The following is a 22,011-nucleotide window of genomic DNA, read 5'->3' on the forward strand; positions in this document are numbered from 1 at the left end:
TGATGTGCTTCATGCCTGTTGTGACTTACTTTTAGAGTTTATCGAAGTGTAAAAACCTTTCAGGATATTTAAATTTAATTTTTTTATTTTTTATTTACACCATCTTAACTTTATTTTGTATGTGCTATTTATAAAACTGGTGGATAAAAACCACACCTTCAGACACACTGACTCCTTGTCATAAGAAGCACTGTGAAAAAGGTTGTATGCTAAAATCATTGCTGTCTTCAAGTCTTTTTGAGAAGATAAACTGCCAGCGGAAAACCATTACTGGACAAGTCAAGAGATCAAATTGGTTTTGGCAAACTTTTCTGAACAGGCTGTTCTGAACAACCAAACCAATCTTTCATCTTTCATTCTTCTGGTAGCCTTATAGTTTGATGTCAGGACAGTTAAAGTCAGACAAAGTGAGAGTTTGATTGATTGTCTGTGTCTCCCTCCGTGACCAATGAATTACCTCTGCTCCCAAAATGAGCCCTCAAACCTCATATAGACAGCAATACAACTGCCTACTTACCAACAGGCAGTGGTAGGAATACTAATGGCTGTCAGAGTGACATTAACATTAATTCTCATACTCTATCACAAATTCAGTTTACTGTCAAGTGGTGAGCCTTCAAACAGGCGGGTAAATAGAAGCTCAGGAATCTCTGCCAGCTTTTCTTTATGCCATTTTTCATCACCGTTGTTGTTACATTTTTCAGTCTGAGGATTAATTTCCCGTGAGAGCCACAAGTTCACAGGTGAAATTATGAATCATGTAGAATAGCTTATGTCTATCACAGGGCCACATAGAGACAGATGGAAACAAAGATCATTCACTTTCTCATTCACACCTAAGGGCAATTTCTAGAACCATCAATCGGCGGTCAGAGTGACATTAACATTAATTCTCATACTCTATCACACAGGAGGAAGCCGGAGTACCCGGAGAGAACGCGGGCACGGGGGAGAACATGCAAACTTCGCACAGAAATGCCCAGGCCCGGATTCTAACCCTTTGAACCTTTTTGCTGTGAGGCGACAATGCTAACCACTGCACCACTGTGCAACACTGTGGTGTTACAGCAAATGTGAGAGGATCACGAAAGTCAACACGATTTGTCTTCTTATAACAATGAATGTCTGAACTACCCTTACAGAAAACAACACATGAATTTCACGTGATCTCACATGTGACCACATACACGTGTGAAACATGTATTTTGCCCATGGAAAACATGGTTTTGGAACATTTTCATGGTGTAATGTGTAAAGCCCATGTAGATACCAAAATGAAAACTTTTCCATGTTTTTCCTATTTTATCATATGTTGCAACATGTAGTAAACATTTGTCATACATGTGACCACATGTGTCCCACATAGGAAACTTGTGATTTTTTTTCAGTAAGGGTAGATTTCATGTCAATCCATTCCATCCATTAGTTGTTGAGATATTTCCGAGTGGATCTGATGTGGTGGTCTAGCCCTTTGAGAGATGGCGTTGACATAGAAGCCTGCGACTAAAAGTTCCGCCTGCGTCCTTCCAGTTTTCATACTTATTTTTAAACTAAGCCTATTGTTGGACACAACACCTCTAGGCCTGACTATTGGTAAATCATCTATAATGTAAATTTAGTAAAACCCAGGAAATGATTCCTCATTTTGTTAGTAGATCTAATAATTTTGAGTTTTTGAAATCCAACCACTATGCAGACAAGTCATTAATTTTGTTTAATGATAAACAATAAAGAAACACGTTATTTCTAAATGACTTCCTGTGCAAATGTTGAGCATTTATTTAGCTAATGTGAAGTAACACAGACACTCTATATCTCCATTTCTACTTCCCTTATTTCAGTTCAAAAGTTGAACGTAAACTTGCTGTAGACATTATTCTACATAACCCTGAGAAATTGTCAAATCATCCCTGCAGGTCAAGAAATGTGTTGTTTTTACCATAATCGTTTCTTTGATGTGAGATGGCTGACAGGTACGTCTAAAGGCGACCGTACAGTATTTCATTTTACAGGAGGGTTACAGCTGAACCCTAAGCAGGAGATATAACATATAGCCATATAACAGAATCACAATATCTGAAGAAACATAACAAGACATTTACTACTATGCAAATGTTAAGGGAATTAAAATAAGAGTGAAGATCCTATCTAAAATAATGACACAAGTGGTTTTCACCAAATAACATAATACAAAGTGCAGTAAATAGAAAAAACTTACATCAAATCAACATTTGGTGTGACTGCTCTTATATTAACAGCACTAGTTCACCTCGATACACTTGGGCACAGTTTTTCAAGGTATTTGGCTGGCAGGATGTTCCCAGCATCTTGGAGAACTTGCTGCAGCTCCTCTGAGGATTTAGTCCGTCTCAGTGTCTTCTGTCTCTTCATGTCATCCCAGACTGACTCAATACTGTTGAGATCGGGGCTCTGTGGGGGGGCTGCACCATCTGTTGCAGGACTCCTGGTTCCCCCTGCTCCTGAATATAGTTATTTATGACTCTGGCTGAACGTTTGAGGTCTTTATCATGCTGCGGATTTAAATTGAGACTGATCAGATCCGTCTCCGATGGTATCATGTGACTGCAAAGACTGTAAGCTTACAGTTTTTTCCACAGTAATGTGCATACAATTCATAATTTTGGTCCCAGTGGATGTAAATTGCTCGATGTGAAGGAAAACAAGCCCAATTATCATACATTTAAAAGCAAAAAGCAATTTTCAGCATTAGATATATTAAGACATGTTTTACAGCAGCACTCTGTTAAAAAGAAATGGCCCTTCAATGCACCTCATATGTCATTTATTCAATGCTGATTTTGTTGATGACACTAAATGACATTTCCTTTTCTCGGCTGCCTATTAAAACATTATAATTGTCGATGGAGGTCTGAACACTTCCTGCTTAAACAGAGCAGCTCTAATTATTCTAATAAAAGGAAAGTCAAAGTGCTTTTTTCAGAGAAAGTAAATACTCGATTAGTGTGGCTCCAAGGTATGCTCAGCTATAACTGTATTCCAGTCGCTGTATAATCAGTATCTGCCAATGAACCTGTTGGCTTAAATTATCTTTAGTTACATTATAGTGGCCTTGGCTAAAGTTCTGGTCTCTTCTCTTTACATAATGTGCAAACATATTTTTTCATGTAATCACATCCCTTGAGCACCTTTTTGTTACTTATTCATGACTAATTATGCCAGCATAAAACCGCTTTGATTTTCCTTTCAAGACACTTTGACGTCATTCAAATGAAGCCCTAATGACAGCATGCCCACACTTCTACAATTCAAATGAAAATTGCATTAACGGATTTAATATGGGCCATAATTGGAGTTATGATTTTAATTGTCAGTGTGTGGGATGGAAAAGGACCACATTGAGACAGTGGAGAGGCTTTGTGGATTTCTTAACTAAGATCGGCTGTATTTTCTATTGGCAGACAGCTGCTCCCCCAACAACTCTCTTTCAAAATGCCCTCTCAGCGGGGCGCGGGGCCGTACGGGTCACCTCCACCATTTGGAATTTAATCTACCTGACAAGATCATAGAAAGGTGTTTCACAAAGAAAACGTGACAGCTGATTTCTGTAAACAACACCTGGATGTACTGGGTGAAAGTGCATGAGCGTGCCTGTGTACATGTGTGCGTGTTGCCAGTGTTTGTGTGTGCACGTTGTATTTGAGGAAGGTGCGAATGTTTGTGCGTGGGACACAAAAGAAAAGTAAACACTGTCTATGCTTCACCAGTTGGAACCCCTGCCCCAGTTGGAACCCACTCATCACATTTGGCAGCAGAGGAGCTCTCATTCATGGAGGCCGCCTTTCATCGGATTCTCAACAAACAGAAAAGAGAAACTTTAACCCTGTGACAGCCTCAGCTCATGAGTCCACCGCTATTAAATGGGGGGGGGGGGGATTCTGTTTCATTGTATTTGCAATTACCTGACAACATTAGGGAAGAATATTCCCCACACAGCAACCTCCATGGAAATACATACAACCGACAGCTTTTTGTTTGCGAGCGTGTGTTAGTGTGTGTTTTGGTTGGTTAGTTGAAGAAAGCAGCACAAAAAATGGACAGAATCAAAATACAGCCATTGTTTTTAAAGGAATAGTTTGCTAATTTGGGAAGTTTGCTGTCTTGTCTAGATGACAATCACAAGAATTCACAATTCTTTTATGATTAGAGAGTTGGTAATTTTAATAATGAAAATAATGACAATATATCCATGAAATTTGATGTAATTACAGTCATCAATGGACTGTTAGTAGGCATTAATGTTTGTTTGTGTAAACCCTATGTAATTTCTGGAAATCCATGATTATACTCCTCTGATATAACATGAGTACAAAGCTCCAGCCAGGCGGCATTAGCTTATCATAAAGACACGACAAAGGGGTAAACAGCTTGACTTGCTTAGTCTAAAGTGCTGAAATATCAACAGCTTGTGTTTAACAATTAACATGTTGTATAATGTTCTTAAATCCATATCATAAACAGAAATGTAAAAACAGCACTATGGTTTGGATGGAGTTCCACCCTGTTAGTATTTGTTGGTGAACACTGGCTGGATTAAACAACTAGACATTTAGGTTATTGAGCTTTAGAAGCTTTGGTTGGTGTATTTTTTTTTTTTTAACAGGGAGCACACTGCTTACATCCAGCCTCTATGTAGCTTGCCTCTGCCAGACTTTAGCTCACAGCTTCTGTTTCTATCGCTGTGATTATAGTCTGGGAACCCTGTTTTCACTAACGTTTGCTCAGCGGAGGTTGGACCGATTATCAACCAGTGTTGGTGTTTGAGTGTAATGATAATACTAATGATAATGGTATGTTATGATATATGTAGTGATAATGATGATATGGTGGCCAACTATTTAAAGGCTTTCCCAAAAGTTTCAAAATTAACACAAAGTCTTAGATGCAACTGGAACTATTCCCGATGGAGGGATAGCTTTTCAGCAAAGCTAAGCTAATCATCTTTTGGCTCGTGCTTAATATGTAGCATTGAATGGTATATTCTCCTCTAACTCTATGCAATGAAATTAAATAAGTCCATTTTTCAAAGTGTCCAACTATTCTTTTAAAACACTGCATGGCTGTTTTTCAGAATGATACAAAAAGTGTTTCTATTTTAATTATTCTCTTTTCCTTAAAGGAACAAAATGTCAACCAGATAAAACCAAACAAACACAAAAATAAGCCCACAGACATCTATTCTAGAGCATTAAATTCAAACCTTAATTCAAGTGTATATTTAGTGTTCAGTCATATCCAGAATATCATATTCTCATATGTCTTAGACTTTACTTTATTGTCATTTGTCCAAATGCCAAATAGTTCATACCAAAGCTGCCGACATCGTGATATGTTAAAGGGAGCATGATATGCCTGCCTGCAGCTTTCAGGCCAAATTCTCCTCTTTCATCATCAGAAGTGTTGTTTGGCTGTGGTGTTTTGCTGCTCAGTTGATAACCTGATGTGCCAACACTGGCTGGCCTTGGCAGGAGAACAGGTTATATATTAAGCCAAACACTGTTTGTCCATCTGTATTATGTGTCTGTGTTTTCCTACACAAGTGCGTTAATTAGTTGTATTCATTAACATGAACAAAAGATGCCAAACGCAATCTGTTCCTTTGAAATCAGCCAGTTGCTCGATGAAGACTTTTACACAACGAAATCATGGTTGGCATTTATTGTTTTTGTAATTTTCTCAGAGCCCTAAACTCAAACAATAACCTCCTTCACACTATTTTTGATGGTCAGAATCAATTCACTCCGTTATTGTTGTTGCCTTCCTCTGCAGCGACAAACTTGATCTCGGCGTTGGCAGTCCTTGAAGCCATGCTGCTATCTCTGACCTTGTGCTTGAACAGGAAGGGGAACGTTTTTCTGAAGGACTTCTGAAAGCTGGCTCCCATGAAACCATAAACTATGGGGTTGACTGAGGAGTTGGCGTAGGACATGCAGTTGGCCCACGTCTTGATCTTGTATGTGGCATAGTTGGCCCGGTAGTTTGGATTGAAAGACTGGAAAAGGATGAAGATCTGGATGGGACCCCAGCAGATGGCAAAGAGGAAGACGATCACGACCACCATCTTGGAGACTTTGCTCCTGATACTGATGGTTCTCTCAGACAGGAGGTTGACCTGAGGAGGAGACGAGGGTGAATGGAACTCTTTACGAAAGAGCAAAGGAAGTTTTAGTTTTGCTTTACTCATGCAAATGTGACCTCTAGGCTATTTGGGCTTTCTGTGCGTGTTCATCCCAAACACCCACTGTATCAACTCTGCAGACGTTAGCTATAAGCTAGCTGGTAATGAAAAAGTGCGGTCTGTTCTGAGTGTGTTTCTGCTGCAGCTCAGCCTCTGACTGATTGCAGAACTCACCAGTAGCTGTTTTTTCTTTTTTTTCCACCAAGCTCCTTTTTCTTATTGTCACTGTGTACATTTATGGAGTAATACACGCTAAAACATTTTTAACTCAAACGGATGCACGGTTGCATCGGTTTGCTTCTCTTTGGGCAAATTCACCTTCCGTTTAACTTTTTTGGCCTTTTGGGAGCAGAGCAACACAAGCTGGAAACAAGTGTTATATTTTCACCTTTGAGGGTTGATAGTAACCAGTTCCTTATTCATACAATCATCAGATACATTATCATTTATTTGGAGTCACGTTTGTTTCCAACTGAAGAATGCGTGCCCAATTTCCACTCTTCTTTTAGCCCTGTTTTGGGTCTCCTCCAACTGCTAAGGGAAACATGTGACTCTTAAGCTGCTAAATACTATAAATACTATACTCAATACTATTTTCACCTAACTCGGCATTACACCAAAGCTTGTAATACACCCTCCAGTCTACTGGAAGACAATGTGTCAGTGTCACAGCTTTGCCTCACCTAGGCGTCAAAAACGATGTGGTTTAGGAAAACAAAAAGACGTGGAAAACCATGTCATTAGCATCTACTTTTTACTCTGACGCGAGGCCTCCGGTGGAATGGTGAGTAGATTACATGCTTCGGCATGATACTGGCCTGTTTTACCTTCTAGTTTCGTACTGTGTCTGTCTGCGGTTTGGTGCTGGGTTGAGAAAAATTGAGAATGGCAAAAGACAAAAAACTTCAAGTTCATACAATTATGTTGAAGCTGTGACATTTCTCTGCATTTCATATTTGAGCTGTTTTTAGCTCGGATTTGCAATGATATTTTTACTCTTCTGTTTTTGTTACTCAACAGTATTAATTAAATAAAAAACATGCAACCGAAGAATAGAGTCGAAGCAGTAAATCTGCAGGCTTTTAAGCAAAAAGAATGAACTAAAAGACACTAAAAAGCCTTTTAAAGGGCATCAGCAGATTTGGGTTATATTTCTCTGCACGTTTGTCATGACAAGGTTTTCAAATTACTCATTTAAAAATGGTTGTTAAACAGTTGATTGCTGCCACCTCAGAGAAAGGTGCTTCAAACCACATTTTCAAAGACAGGGCAAAGAAGACAAGACCTCTTTAACTTTTAATTGACTGACAGTTATCAGTGGCAGCTTTCACTCATATCTCATTGTCAAGTTAAGCAATTACAACTAAGCAGAAGCCAAAACAAACCTGCTCATACCTGATAATTGTTGTCTACAGGTTCTACAGTTGGCTGTCCGACTCTCTTCACCATCAGAGTGTAGCAGAAAGAGATAGTGAGCACAGGCAGCAGGTAAGCCGCAATAAACTGGTAGAGGATGAAAGCCCGCTCGTGTGTCTTCGAGGGAAATCTCTCCATGCAGTATTGCCTTGGGCCGTACCAGTAGCCCTCCTCTATACGCTGGTACATTAAAATCGGTGTGGATAGGATGAAGGAGCCTGAGCAGGACAACAGATGTGTTACGCGTTAGCTGAAACCATTCACACACATTTTTTTTTTTTTTTTAACCTATTTGATTTTATGTGAATTTGTTTATGGTATTCAATATCTCTGTGGAGAATTAAGTGAAAAGAATGATTCAATTCTGTTAGAAAAGGACACGACATACCGATCCAAATACAGATGCTGACAATCATGGCTACTTTTGGGGTACGGTGGCGGAGAGATTTCAGAGGGTAGACCGTCACGTAACAGCGGTCTCCGCTCATAGCAGTCAGCGTGATACAGGTGGCTTGGACTGTCACCTAAGAAAAAAGGGGAAACCATGTACATGATGTACACATCCATTATGCTCTGTAAATGTTCAAAACATTATGATGCAGCGATGCGTACTGTGAATCCAGCCCTGGCACACCTAGAATTAACATCTGTCCTGGGTCACCAGATCAGAAGTGGTCAACTAAAAGTACAGATTTGAACGCACCCAGGATTCACTGAAATCCCATCTACTCACACTGTCTGGGACAAAATGACCACATTCTTATAGCAGTGTGCAGTGCAAGCCTGGGCAACACTGAAGGGCTACCGACTTAACTGACGTGCTCTGAATAAACAAAATAAATTTTGCTCTTATTGCCGTGTTCCTGTCGTGTTAGCGTCATGTTGCAGCAGGTTCTTAGTTCATTTTTTTTTCCCCCTCCACTGAAACAGTTCTTATAACTCAAGATCTCTGCCTGCTCTTTTATGTTTTTTTTGGCCAGAAAAAATATCTTGTGTGATTCTGCAGTGTACAGCTAAACTGTACAGGAAGCAGGAGAGATTTATCTGCAAACTCAAAGCTATAAAGCACCTGATAAGAGATTAAAACAACCAGCTGTACATGTCGCTTATTTCACAAAAGCCTCTGTTTGTCTACACGTTAAAGTGTAAAACAAGTTTTTGTTTTCTTAGTTTACCTTATTTGTAATTTCTGACACACAATAAACCTACAGCTGTAGAAGAGAGTGCAGAGGCCGACCCTCTCAAACCTCCTGGAATAAATACATAAATAATCTGAGCTTTAGTTGACATGATGGGGTCAATCCTGAAAGTTAAGCTCGTGAATGACAAACTCGAGTGTTCAGAACTTCACAAACTTGAAATACGTTATAAAACTTGATGAGTCGGGGATATAATACCAAAGACTCATAATGTCAGGTGCATACAGGGCCTCTGTCTACAAATGACTGGGAAGCAGTAGCAGGAATCATATATTTTGGGAGAAATGTAATGATGCATAAAGTAAGTTAAATTTATTATACTTTTTTTCACTAGAACTTGAAGGCAGACGGTGAGAAATGTAAATACATAAGCCTTAGGGGTTTAAGAAAGGACAAGAAACTTTACAAGTATCCGCTGGTATGCAATAAAACACGAGACCAGGAAATCAAAAAATAGACCAATTAAATAAACCTTATTATAAATCAGCTTAGTCACCAGAGCTTGGAGCTTCAGGCTTTCCTTTTCCTGCGTCTTCCTTTGAATATGATATCATCCACATGAAATATAAAATAATCTCCACCACCAAAAACAGAAGAATTAGTAGGAAAAAAAAAGTCTCTAAGTGGCCAAAGAGAATAAATAGTATTAAGAAATTGAATAAAACAAATAGATAATTGCACAAAGAGAAAACACAACAAACCAGAGAAACTAAGAAAACCTGGGTACATTGCAATAAATTTAGTGTACAAAATAATCAGTCTATAGTTTAGTCCACTCAGAGTGCCAGAGAGTACTACAAATTATATGTACTTTAAACAAAGAGCAGAAGGAGCACACAGAAAGAGTGCATCAAGTGCAGGTTAGGTGTACTGTATGTAGGTATTTTTATGATGCATGACCAATTGGCAACCCACTGTGACATCATCCATAGATTTGTAAACTGCCCTTTTGAAGGCTTAAGAGTGGCGTTTTGGTTGTCGCCATATTTGGATGAGTTGAAGGGTGAAGGCGAGGGGTGGATCTGCCTTAGAGCCCAAGTACACTCCGTCTGCCCTCCTATACTCGAAATATTACTGCATATCAATTAAACAAGACACACCTCCAAACTTACCTTTGTTTGAAACCTGATATCTAATTAATTATGGGATTATTTTCAGAAGGACCACCACTGATCAGAAGGAATTCATTTAGCATGATTAGTATTTCATTGGCTTCACTTTTTTTGACCTAAAGACTACTTCCATTTTTAGCTATATACAGTCTGTATGCAGGACATGCTCGCCTATATCTGGCGCCATGTGAACGCTCACCTGAGCGTGCATATCTTTTCCATCATGGCAGCAGCGTGCTATTGAATTTGCATCATTACCCTCTTAACTGTGCCTCTGCTTCCAATGTGACACAAGGTGAGTCAACAAGATAGCAAACTAGCAGAGTCAAAGAAATCACCTCAGTGGATTGCAGGAATATAGACTGGTGTGCCAACTGCTGCAGCACAAAAACAGAATCAAACACCAGTGTTCAAAAATGTAAAAGTTGTACTCCAGATGTATTCATTTTAAAATTCCGATAAATGTTTATAATATTTTTACAACATAAAAAAGTGTACTACAGTTAGTGCTCAAGCTATTAAAGGATATACTATTGGATGGCCTCATCCCCTTTTTAAGAAACACAAGTTCAAGCAGCTTTTTTGTTTCCTTCCCAACTCGTCTGTAGTTTTGCGAATGAGCTCGTATGCTTTTAAACTAAAGAGCATGCCGGACGGTAAAGAGCGAGAGGATAGAGCAAGGAGGGAGGTATTCAGAGGAAGAGGAAGACGGCCAGCAGGGTAAAGGCGACATTTGTGAAAACTAATTTTCATTAGCATACGAACAAATCATCCAATTTAGTTTTTAATGGGGTTCAATGATTTAATTCAACTTGGGCTCATCAGAAGGGTGGTAATTAAAGGCCAAATGAAGAAATAATGTGTTGTGTACATGTGAGAGTTTGACACTCACAATTCAGACTTGGAAAAGTATTTTTTGGGAACACAAAATTGAAAAGACACAATGTTCTGTCACGTCACATTTGCTGAAAGTCTGAAAGCATCATGTCAGTATCAAACATATTTCAGGCAACCGCTGATAAAATGAAAAAAAAAAAATCCTTTTAACTCAAGTCTCCTAGTTATCTGATGTTTTTGTACACTGATTTTCAGTAAAGCAGGATGACACAGACAATAAGCCTTGTCTTCCTCATACAAATCATATTTTTGTTCACTTTTAATATATTGCCTCTAAATATCTTAGTGTGTTATATCTCTGTAATCTAATCTATTTCTTTGAAATATGTGCATCAGGGTGAGAAACGAGGGGTCAGAAGTTCCCTCTATGCTCTTTTCCAAATAGGATCTAATTTTGTCCCCCTTTTGTCTATGTACTGCATCGACCCTTTTTCTCTCTCTACCTGTTATGTGAGACTATAAAGCCAGCACCCATTACCCTCTCGAGGTTTGGAGCACCACATCAGGGTTTCAAAGGCTGTGATGAGAGAGACAGAAAGGGGTCATGATGAGTTCAGTGTTGAGGCTGCAGAGGAAATGAATACCTCGATCCTATGCTTTTTAAGATGCCCGGTGCATTAAAAACACGCTACTTTATTATTTCCAATGCATCATTTCTATTCTATTCTATATCTTTTTGACGAGGAAAGATTAAATGGTGCTTTAAAAAAAGGTCATATTTAGGTTTTACGATATTTCTCCCCCCCAAAAAAGGAAAGGAAATGTCTTCACAAGGCTCAGACGAGAGAGTGTCATTAATGAAAAGCAATTCACTCTGTATTTGTCTCATGATGACTCTTCCTTTGAGGATCTTCTGTCTGAAATATGTTACCTCTAAATAACAGGTGAAAACATGAGGCTTTTGGAGTCAGAAATGTGACATGAACATCAAACAGTTCCATGTTGCCTTACTCTCTTTCTTGATAGCTCCCCGCCGTGTTTATATTATTTTATTGATGTTGTGATGTAAGGCATCAGTAGGCTTTACATGTACTCCCGTTTCTTTGCATTTTCTCACAACTGATTTACAGATCATGGTGAATGTTTGTAGCGGAGATGCATCGTGAGATGTGCGTCACCGAAAAGGAGGAGACTGCTGAATCTTTTTAAACTTTTTTTTTTAACATTGTTTTAACTCACAGCAATACTAACAGGCATCAGAAACACCAGAAAACAATCAGGTGATCACAGTTCTTGCATTAACCAAATTATGTTTCTGTAGCTGAGCTACCGTGGAGCTGCAGCTTAAGAGTTTTGAACATGTTACCAGACTAGTATTCTGAACGCAGACACTTTGAGCTATGCACAGTCCTTTTAATGCACATCTCCATGCAACACAAGCACAGGCTGCAATAGTCTCTGTAGAGTTACTATGACATGGAACAACAAAAGAAAGCCCAGTCATTTTGTTCTATGTCTTGTCCACTTCAAAAAGATCATGCTGACCAGTGTCTGAGCTCTTGCTAAACTTTCAGACAGAAATTCTCCCACCAATCATTAGCCCCCAAAAAAGGATGTGATGTTACAATTCTGATTGAAAAGAGCAATTACAAACTATGAACAGTATGAAAGTAATAGTAGATAGTATAATTTCATGTCCAGTAGTGTGATAATCCTAGTGATAGATAATTCATATTTGTTGACTGCACTTTAAGAGGGAGCCATTTATGCACACCTGCATGTGGATTCCTGTGTGTTTCCTGTGTGTGCGGTGGCCTGCAAGTGAAAATACATTTGACAATGAACTCAAGTTTACTGCATCAGATCTCTGCAGCTGTGATATACCTTAAAATTGTGATAATAATGCACAATACTGTACTGATGCAGTAGAATTACTTTGCTTGGTACACGCTAACAAAAGAAAGGGAAAAACACAAAGTGAGTAGGAAGTTTAGAAAAATAATCATAAGTAATTGTGAAGTCATTTATTGATCTGAAATGCAATCCATTCCTCGGGCATTTTCTGCTACGCTATGATCAAATTGTACTATGTGCCATAGTAGCTGTAGGAGGGTCATTTTAATTGTATTTCTGAATATAAACACAGCAGATATGATTCAGTTCACCGATACCATTTCCCTTCGGTTGTTTTCATTGAACCGTGGACATTTTGAGACAACACAAAGCCTAACAGACCTTATTTCTTCTGTCCCATTATATCATAAAAAAACTAATTACCCTTCTTGCATGTACATGCAATCAAAGTAAATGGTGGCAGATCTCCTGTCATTAGAAACTGATTAAAAAAACAACTTCAGATTTGGATGATAAAGGGCAGAGATAATGGTTGTGTGAATGTAGCAAAAAAACCAGACAGAGCCACCTGTTTGATTCTGAAGCTTTTCTTTTCGACAAAGCAGATGTCTGTCAGAGTCATTTCACCAAAGACAAACTCACAATTCCCTAGTCTTCATGTTCAGATGAAGAAACAAAATCCCATCTCTGTTTTATTACAAAAATGCTTTTAGCTGGTTTGCCTGTGTTCTTGGCTTCCCTCTCAGACTAACATTATTCTTTTTTATTCTCAAATTATCCATTAACAGAATCATTCTACGTTAAAAAGTAAAAAGCCTCTTTTAAAAAAAAAAAAAAAAAAAAAAAAGAAGCCTGACAGATAATCTCCTGCTCTGTCATACCTTCAAATTGAATGAGGTTTCACCCAAGTCTTCAAAGAAAATGATTTGCGTATTGGGGTCAAGCTTGGCTTTATATAGAAAAATAAAACAAAAATATTCTCCCAGGGAAAGTTGTGGTCAAAACTTTGCTTCTTTTGACAGATTGTTTATTAACCCAACAGATACTATAGGGTCCTTCTTTTAGATCCTCAGTGACAGGCCTTATTGTAGCCTTTCAAACCTCTTTGGGTCTGGTTTCTAATTGATTTTCTTTAGAGAAGTCAGATGAGTAGTAATTAGTGCATGGCTGAGTGTAATTACAGTTTAGCAGAGACATGTGGTCTTTAAAGACCTAAAATTATGCCCAATCATTGTCACACGCTATGCATTTAAGGCTTTTTTTAATTGACCTTCCTCTTGGAGTAAGCTGCATGGAGTCGACAGGCCTTGTATGGCCTCCCTCTGATGATGAACTAATGCAAAGAATAAGCGTGGACATATATGATGGATCAATCCTGGATGATCAGCTAACCTGAGTTATTTTGTTTGCTTGGTTTTCTCTTTTGTTATTTTTCTTTCTGTGAAGTGGAGCCTTGTTAATTCTGTTCCGTCTCTGTAGGAGCTGCTGGGCGTAAGGTGGTGGGGTTGGTGCCTCCTGGTGTTGATGTGTGCTGTGTGGTTCGTGTGCTGTGTGGTTTGGTGCACCTCTGGTTCTGAAGCCTCACGTGTGTGTGTGTGTGTGTGTGTGTGTGTGTGTGTGTGTGTGTGTGTGTGTGTGTGTGTGTGTGTGTGTGTGTGTGTGTGTGTGTGTGTGTGTGTGTGTGTGTGTATGATTTTGTGCCCATGTGTGATCGGGGTGCCTCCTCTTTTTTGGGATCCTCACCTTTAATGGTCCACCTCTCCACTGGTAAGCCGCAGCCCTGAACACCTCTTTTAAATAATTGCATAGGGCTCTTTTATTAGTAGTTGGTGTTTAAAAAGATCTTTGATTGAACCCCTGTTTTGAATATTACATGTCATAATAAAGAATAATCGTTTGTAATGGAACCACGTCTCCTGCTCATCAGTATAACGAACCTGAGTGCCTTCTGAGTTCTTGATACTGTGTGGGTGAAACTTATTCTTCAGGTGAAATTCCGAAAGTGACGTTGTCGTGCTCTCACTAATACTATTGGTTAATGTCCTCGTGAACTCTAACCACACCCTCCTCCCGCCACACTTGTACATCCTTTTTATTACTTTGAGCTATCCTTGTGGTAAATCAGCTGTCAGCTGTGTACGACACATTTTCACAGTTGCTCTTTTTCAGCCATCAAGTTTAAACTACTTTCATTTTGAACCCATGAGAAGCTGGATTTAAAGGCAACAATGGCTCTTTTTGGATTTGGGCTTTCTTGAGATTCCTGAGCTGCAATTTTATAAGGACAAGCTGTGACCCCTTTCAGGGGAATTACAAAGATGAGTTTTTCTACGACATTCAGCTAAGCTGGCTTGCTGCTCTTGTGGGTGGGTGTTTGGTTATAAAAGCCCTAAATGTCATCGCTGAGCAAGTTTACAAAATCAAAAATAGATCATTTAAGAGCAAATGTGGCATTTTTTAGTACCTTTTGTGGAAAGCACATTTCTGAGCCAAGAGATATAATGATTTTGAAGGTTTAAACAGTTTACCTGCTGCAGAAAGGCAACAAATTTGCACATGAAGTTGCCAAAGATCCATCCAGGGAGGGGATAGAGGGTGGCGGTAAAGGGGACACAGCACACCAAGAAGATGATGTCAGTGGCAGCCAGGTTTGCTGAACAGGGAAAAAACAACACTCAGTACAGGATGTGTGGTGAGCAGTGGTTCACCTGTACTGTATCTGGAAAGTTGTGGGAGGGAGGTAAATGTCAGAAGTGGTAAATAGTGCAGAAAACAGAAACGTCTGACCACCATTACTACACTTCTACTCACTGATACAAGCCGGAATGGAATTTTTTTGTTTTAATTGTGTGACAAAAACAGGCATGTGTCATTTTGCATATATATTATGAAGTTATGGGCAAAAAAATGATCTGCAAATCTTTGAACAAATATTAATTGTCTAGTCATTGACCAATAGAAGTCATTTTTCAAGCATATATTTAAAATTATTATTGAATTTATAGAATATTTTATCAATATTCATTAATATTGATCTGAATATCTGATAGAATGAAAAAAAAAATAAGGTATTTGAATAAGTCTACTCGGGTTTTGGGAAACTGGAATGGGTATTTTATTCAATATTTGATGGACCATTTTGGGCATTTTTTTTAATGTTTGATCATGAAAATAACTGTTGCTGCAGCCCAACAGCAGCAGTAGAGATTGTGACTGACTGGTTGGAAATGTGACATAACTGAGGTTGTGCTCACCAATGCCCATAATAATGTGATTAAACCACTGATTAGAGGAGCAGACAGGTTAATGTTTATTAACCTGGCAGGTTAAATATGAACCTGTCTGCTCCTCCTGTGCTACTGAAGTGAAAAGGAAGTAAGTATGCTAAGATTTTAATGAACCGTTAACAAATATATGGCAAAAAAAAAAAAAAAAAAAAAAATCCCAATTACAAATCTGTGACTATCTAGTCTTGTCCACGATATCATCGACTACCAGCGGGCAAACATAGCAGCAAGCACAACTTTCACAATCTAATGCAATCTAGTGCAGTTTTGTTCGCATTTGGGGACTCTATGCTTAACGGTAAGAAACAAAGCATCTGATGTCAAGTGCTGAGATCTTGCGTCAGAATGAAAATGTGTTAACATGATGATGAGCTGTCGGTGCCTTTAGAAAATCAAAACAGTTGATTGACTGCCGGCAGGTTATACAGTACACCGACACACACAGACCCTTTGTAATGCATGAGAAATGCTTGATATCTATTCACATTGCAAACCCAGTATCTCCATAGAAATACATATCTGTGTTCAGATAGCCCACCCAGCACAGGTTAGTGTGATAACCTGGCCAGTCTGGTTTTGGTTTAGACTTTTCTTCATTTATTCATCGTCCCAATAAATCTGCCACACAATGTTTACCATTTGTTTTACCAGCTTATCTAATCAAATTATAGTTACTGGACCATAATGTTGAAAGGATAGGCAGATGGTGCAGGCGCTAATCAAATGTTGCTGAATATTAGACTGTCTCAGTCCCGTGGCTTTGGGATACATTATCCAAGATCAAATTCTTGTCACATCGGCGATGCACTGTGAAAACACAGGCACAAATAGTTCCTGCAGTAAATCACAGAGTCCCGCAGCTCAGTTGCAAAACAGATGAGCTCATTTCCTTGAATGTATTTGTGTGACCCATATTTCTTCCTCTATTTAAGTGTCTATTGTTTTTTTGTTCTGTGGACTTCACCTCCGTAAATCGATCAACCGTCTTGAAGTGACAGCTGATGTCACAGCTCTACCAGACGTGCTGTAACTGACTTCAAGAACAGAAATAAATCATCCAGGTTTCAAGTCTGTGTGCACTGAACATCAGAGGAGATATAAGCTACGAGCATGATTGATGTGCTCTTTTGATTTCTATTGCTTTTTATGATACACGAAAAATGAATGGATAAAATGTTTCGCCCCATCTGATTGGACTCAGATGGAAAAGTTTATCAAAACAATCTAAATGCATCAGTGGAAACACACTAAGCCAATAAAGTATGACGTACATTAAGCATTTAACTTAAATGTTCACTGAATCTTCAGCTCCACTGAAGAGACATTTTTTTGTATTGATTATTTTAATATCATGAATCCCCTGAGTATTATCTGCCGAGATGCTAAACCTTTGCAAATGAGCACAAACAAGTGAAGCATGCTTTAAGCTGTAAGCTTCTGAGCAATTAAAATTGCTCACTTGCACAAATTAATAATTCTAAATTGCAAACGTGTCCCAAAACAATCAGTGTAGGTAAATCTGTTTGCCTCAAGTGCCCTGTCTTCAAAACAGTTTACATTCAGTTGTGATTCAGGACTCATCTGAACACCGGACTCTTCCTCCAGTGGTTAAAGAGTGTTTCAATGCATCTGTTTTCATGTACAAGTTGTGCACTAAGTGTGGAAATATGGAAAAAGTCAAAATATTGTTTGAGGTGGTAGAGCTGATTTATGAATATAAACAAAAGTCAACAAACTGGAATGGACACAGACTTGGCAAATAAATTACGATGAAGACAAAGCATGTGACTTAAATGTTCACTGGAGACTGTAATGCTCCTTTAATTAATATATTAAACAAATATGAATGTCATAGTTCCATCACATTTTCCTCAATGGTTTTCTATTCTTTGGTGGTGGACTGACACTCTTAATGACATGGTGCCTTGTTGTTCAGCAAGCAACTGAAGAAAACGTATAATATTCTCAGTGTTTATTGACAACAATCCAATACATTTATACAAAGGTATAACATGTCAGCCTTTGTCAAGGAAAGAATTATAAAGTCCTGTACTTTTTATAAATGTTGTCTCTGGTAATGGGTTGTGGATGGAAACAGACTTTAATTCATGTTTCTTTTGACGATATTCTGAAAATACGATTAAACTTTGCACCAAATTTGGATGGAAATATGATCTTTATCTCTCATCATTCCATGATGAATATTTTTGTGTATTTTTTATGAGTATTATTTATAGAGAAGCTAAACCTTTCCAGAAGCACAAAACTTTGAGCTTACATGAATTAATAACTATAAATTGTGTGCAGCAAGAGTCCCAAATCAACCCCAGTCGATAATTATTATAAATGTTAAATGAAATATCTTTCTCTTGTTTCGAAACAGTTTGTACTCAGTTGTGATTCAGGACGCATACGACCAGCTGTCACTCCCACTAATGTGATAAGTGAAACCTGTAATCAACACGGGCATCCGTGCGTGTAGCTGTGCACGACTAGACCAAATGGAGATTGAGTGAAATGGCTACGAACCCTTTGTGGGTCTTTTGAACCCATTATTTGTACACAATAAAGTGCTACATAGTAGATGAAAGAGACATCAAAGAATTATAAAACACATTTGAAGTTGAGGGTTATGATATGTATAAATGTATAAGCCCACTGAGATCCACATGTGCGGTGTCTGACCTGGTTTATGTCTATGATCTGTCTCATCTCCCCCACAAACTGCCAGCAATTAGAAATACAGACTTGCCGAATGTAGTTCTTACTCACCTATGTAAAAGTTGGTTGCAGTCCTCATCTGCCTGTGTTTAGAAATCACATAAATAACCAGAGAGTTGCCCACCAGTCCGACCAGCATGATGAGAGAGAAGAACAGAGGGACCAGCCAGGCATCTGTGAGGAAAGGATGCTGGTCTCCTTCCTCCTCCTCCTCCTCATCCCCACGTCTTCCCAGAGAGAAGTTTGCTTCGGATCTGTTGGTCCAGATGTGCTCGGTGGAGTTCCACAGCTCGGAGGAGGAGTACATCGTGACAGGACGGGAGGAATAATTGTGAGGGAGGTCAGAGAACAAGTGAGGGGAGCAGGTTCTGTGAGGGATAGAAGAAGAGATGGCAATTAGGAGAGAGGCAGTGCGGTATGCCTGCACTGACTCCGGTCTGCCTGCACTGACTCCGGTATGCCTGCACTGACTCCGGTCTGCCTTCAGGGGAAGGAGAGAAAGACGGTCTGAAACGGGGGAAGAGGCAAAAAAATCTGCCAAGAAAGATGCATGAGAGAAAAGAAGAGGAAAGTGCAGCAGTGAGGGGTGAACAGGGGGTGGGGATTGTTAAAGGGAAGTTGCCCATGAGGTGAGGAATAACTGAATTTAGGAGAAAAAGAAATTGAAGAGTTAAAGAAAGGTACTAGATCAAAGGGAAGAGGCAGCAGGGGGGAATTAAAATAAGGGGAAGGGATGGAAGAGACACAGGAGAAAGTGGCTAAGACAAGATGGGAAAAAGGCAATCTGTGACAAAGTGCTTATGTCAATGCAGAATAAAGTATAGTGAAAGAGACATGATAGATGAGGTCATATGAATAGGACGAAGAAGAATCGGTGAACTAGAGAGCATGTCTTTAGAGCGAGTTGGATAAAAACTGCCCCCTCTGCTGCCACCATATCACCACTCCAGGCTTTAACGCATGCGGAGGTTCGGACTTGTGAAAGACGCAAACCTCCACACAGCCCCAGGGATTTGTTGAAAAAAGGCAGAGAGTATGCTCAGAGGCAGATAAGCGTCTTCTGTAGAGCTTCGTCGTCAAATACCCGCAAAGTAAATAATCCACTTGCAGCTTTCTTTCATTTTGTGTAGTTCCTTTTGTTCCACCACCGCACTTCTTCGAGCATTTTTTTTTTTTTTTTTTCAGTCCGTCTCCTCCACTCAGGTCTTTTGCTTTGGAGGACAGAAGAGTAACTTGATTGAAAGATGATGGACGTTAGTGTAGGAGTCTGTGTTTTCTCTATAACCTTGACAAAACTATGCAGGATGAAACACTTTGTATCAAAAAAGGAAAAACAAAAACCCTCGAGCATCCTCTGCTGTTCATCCTCCGAGCAGAGCAGAGCTGAGTCTCATTTATGTTTCAGCAGAAGTGGCACAGTGAAGGAGATGCTGGCGGCTTCGTAGTGCGAGCAAGAACAAGGACACACAGACGCAGTGGGGAGAGGAGGCGCACACACACACAGGGAGTCTGATAGCTCACAGGGTACTGCGTGATTTTGGGATAAATAGATGATGTCAAGGTTTCCTAGCAACATTATCCCATAATCCATTTTTCAGTATCAATTGCCAAAGAAAAACTCCAAAGGGAATACTGATAACCTAACCCTGCAGCAGACATAGAAAAGCATGAGTTTCCCATGTTTTCCACATTGAACACGTGGTCACATGTTTGCCAAATGTTGCAACATATGCTAACATGGGGAAAATGTATTTTGTCTTCAAAATATCAAACAATCTGTATTTTTTTGTTATCCATCCATAATATAGTCAAAATGCCAAGATAGAACAAAATTAAGAATTTTTCACTTAAGGTAGACATTAACCAGAGTCTGCAAAGAACTCACAGATGTGCATGTGCATAGGATATCGTGTTGGTGTCTCGCCTCGCCATAAAAAGTCAGGTGCCTTATAGTTTACACACACAAAACAAACCATGGTTACGTTTGGGACAAAACTATTTAGTTAGGAAAAGAGTACTTTGAAGAAATCCACGACACTTTCCCACAAACTCAAACCCTCATCTCCTGGGTGATAGTCCTGGTTTTTATCCATCCAACTCACCCCAACCCTTCTCCCCGCAAGTGAACTTCTTCTTTGGCTCTGGTCATATGTGCATGTGCTTTTCACGCCAAGGCGAGGCAAAATGTAACACTGACACGGTATCATATAGTGGACTGATGGATTTATTACATGCTTTGTTGTGAGACCAGGCTAAGCCATATGTTGGTCAACTAAAAGCAAAGTGTATAAGTTTTTACTGGGCCTTAAAACAACAATTACTTTACAAAAAGTATCAAATTGTTAAACTTGTTTCCATTAAAAGTTAATAGAAGCAGAATGACAACAAGGAAAACATTACCCAACCAAACTTTGCAAAACAAATGAATCCTCCAAAGCAAACACCAGTGTGAATGTAAATGAACTATTTACAAATGAATTATGCACATGCTACTCGACCAGCATGTCCTGCCAGATGAAAGTATTGCTTTCTGCAGCTCAGGCAAACAGACTTTGCCATGCCAGCCTCAAAAGATGCTGAAACCTAATTGGAAGAATAGAGAGGCATGCATGCCAACCTGCCAGCTGCAAAGCCGAGTTGAAGAAAGGAGGAGACACCTCATATCTGGGAACACAGATGTCCATGCGGTAAATTATTAATGCACATTCAGGCAGGAACCTGTGCCATTTGTGATGAACAGAAGCGAACTGAACAGACGTGAGTTCTTCAGAAATTAAATTCCAGAAATGTTTGGATTTGGCAGATTCCTACACACATCCTATGACCTATAAGTAAAGAAGAAACTACTCTGCAGTGTCCTTCAGACAAACAGTCTTTCCCTTTTCGTACAGGTTTAATAGGAACTTGTATCGGTCTATGGGTACAACGGAGAATATCAATAATTATTTGGGGTTCAGTAAAATGCAGCATTAATTGCTGCCAGTGTCTGTAATTTAATTTCTACATGAGACCCTCGAGTGCTGATGAAGTGGAAAAATGTTTCATCAAAACTATTTAATCAAGGGTTACCTGCCAATCAGTATGACATCATCTTTACTCCTCTAAGTTCATTTGTAGCTAGAATTACTGCCTAGCAGTTGTATGCCTCCTTTAACCACCCAATTTGTTGTGTACATGTATATCTGTCCAAACCCATAAAGATGGGTGAACTTTGGCCATCAAAATCTAACGAGCTTATTACTGAACCAAAGTAAACATTTGTAATAAAAAAAAATTAATTCCCTAAAGGCGTTCCTGAAAAATTTACGATCACAAACATAAGTAAATGTGAGGTGACAGTGACATTGACCTTTAATCACCAAAAATCT

The 22,011-nt window shown here is 39.2% G+C and overlaps 1 protein-coding gene across 4 annotated transcripts; it reads right to left on the reverse strand.

The window, feature by feature from the left end:
- Window positions 1-5,441: 5,441 nt before the first annotated feature.
- Window positions 5,442-21,301, reverse strand: kiss1ra (KISS1 receptor a). Of its 4 annotated transcripts, none has more exons than XM_069692278.1 (6): window positions 21,261-21,301; window positions 18,695-19,011; window positions 15,164-15,288; window positions 8,022-8,157; window positions 7,613-7,851; window positions 5,442-6,151 (listed from the first exon to the last, which is right to left on the reverse strand). In XM_069692278.1, the coding sequence occupies exons 2-6, from the start codon at window positions 18,948-18,950 to the stop codon at window positions 5,771-5,773; spliced, it is 1,137 nt and encodes a 378-aa protein (XP_069548379.1). In that variant the 5' UTR covers window positions 18,951-19,011; window positions 21,261-21,301; the 3' UTR covers window positions 5,442-5,770. The 4 variants fall into 4 exon arrangements, with proteins under 4 accessions (XP_069548379.1, XP_069548378.1, XP_069548376.1 ...); XM_069692277.1 differs by lacking the exon at window positions 21,261-21,301 and adding an exon at window positions 19,754-20,099 and having other exon boundaries at window positions 18,695-19,013; XM_069692275.1 differs by lacking the exon at window positions 21,261-21,301 and adding an exon at window positions 19,637-19,814.
- Between the last annotated feature and the right edge of the window lie 710 nt (window positions 21,302-22,011).

This window comes from Brachyistius frenatus, unplaced genomic scaffold (genome assembly GCF_029030835.1).
Source record: "Brachyistius frenatus isolate BFR_SWC_R1_liver_20210118 unplaced genomic scaffold, ASM2903083v1 Contig_12, whole genome shotgun sequence".
NCBI lineage: Eukaryota > Metazoa > Chordata > Actinopteri > Embiotocidae > Brachyistius > Brachyistius frenatus.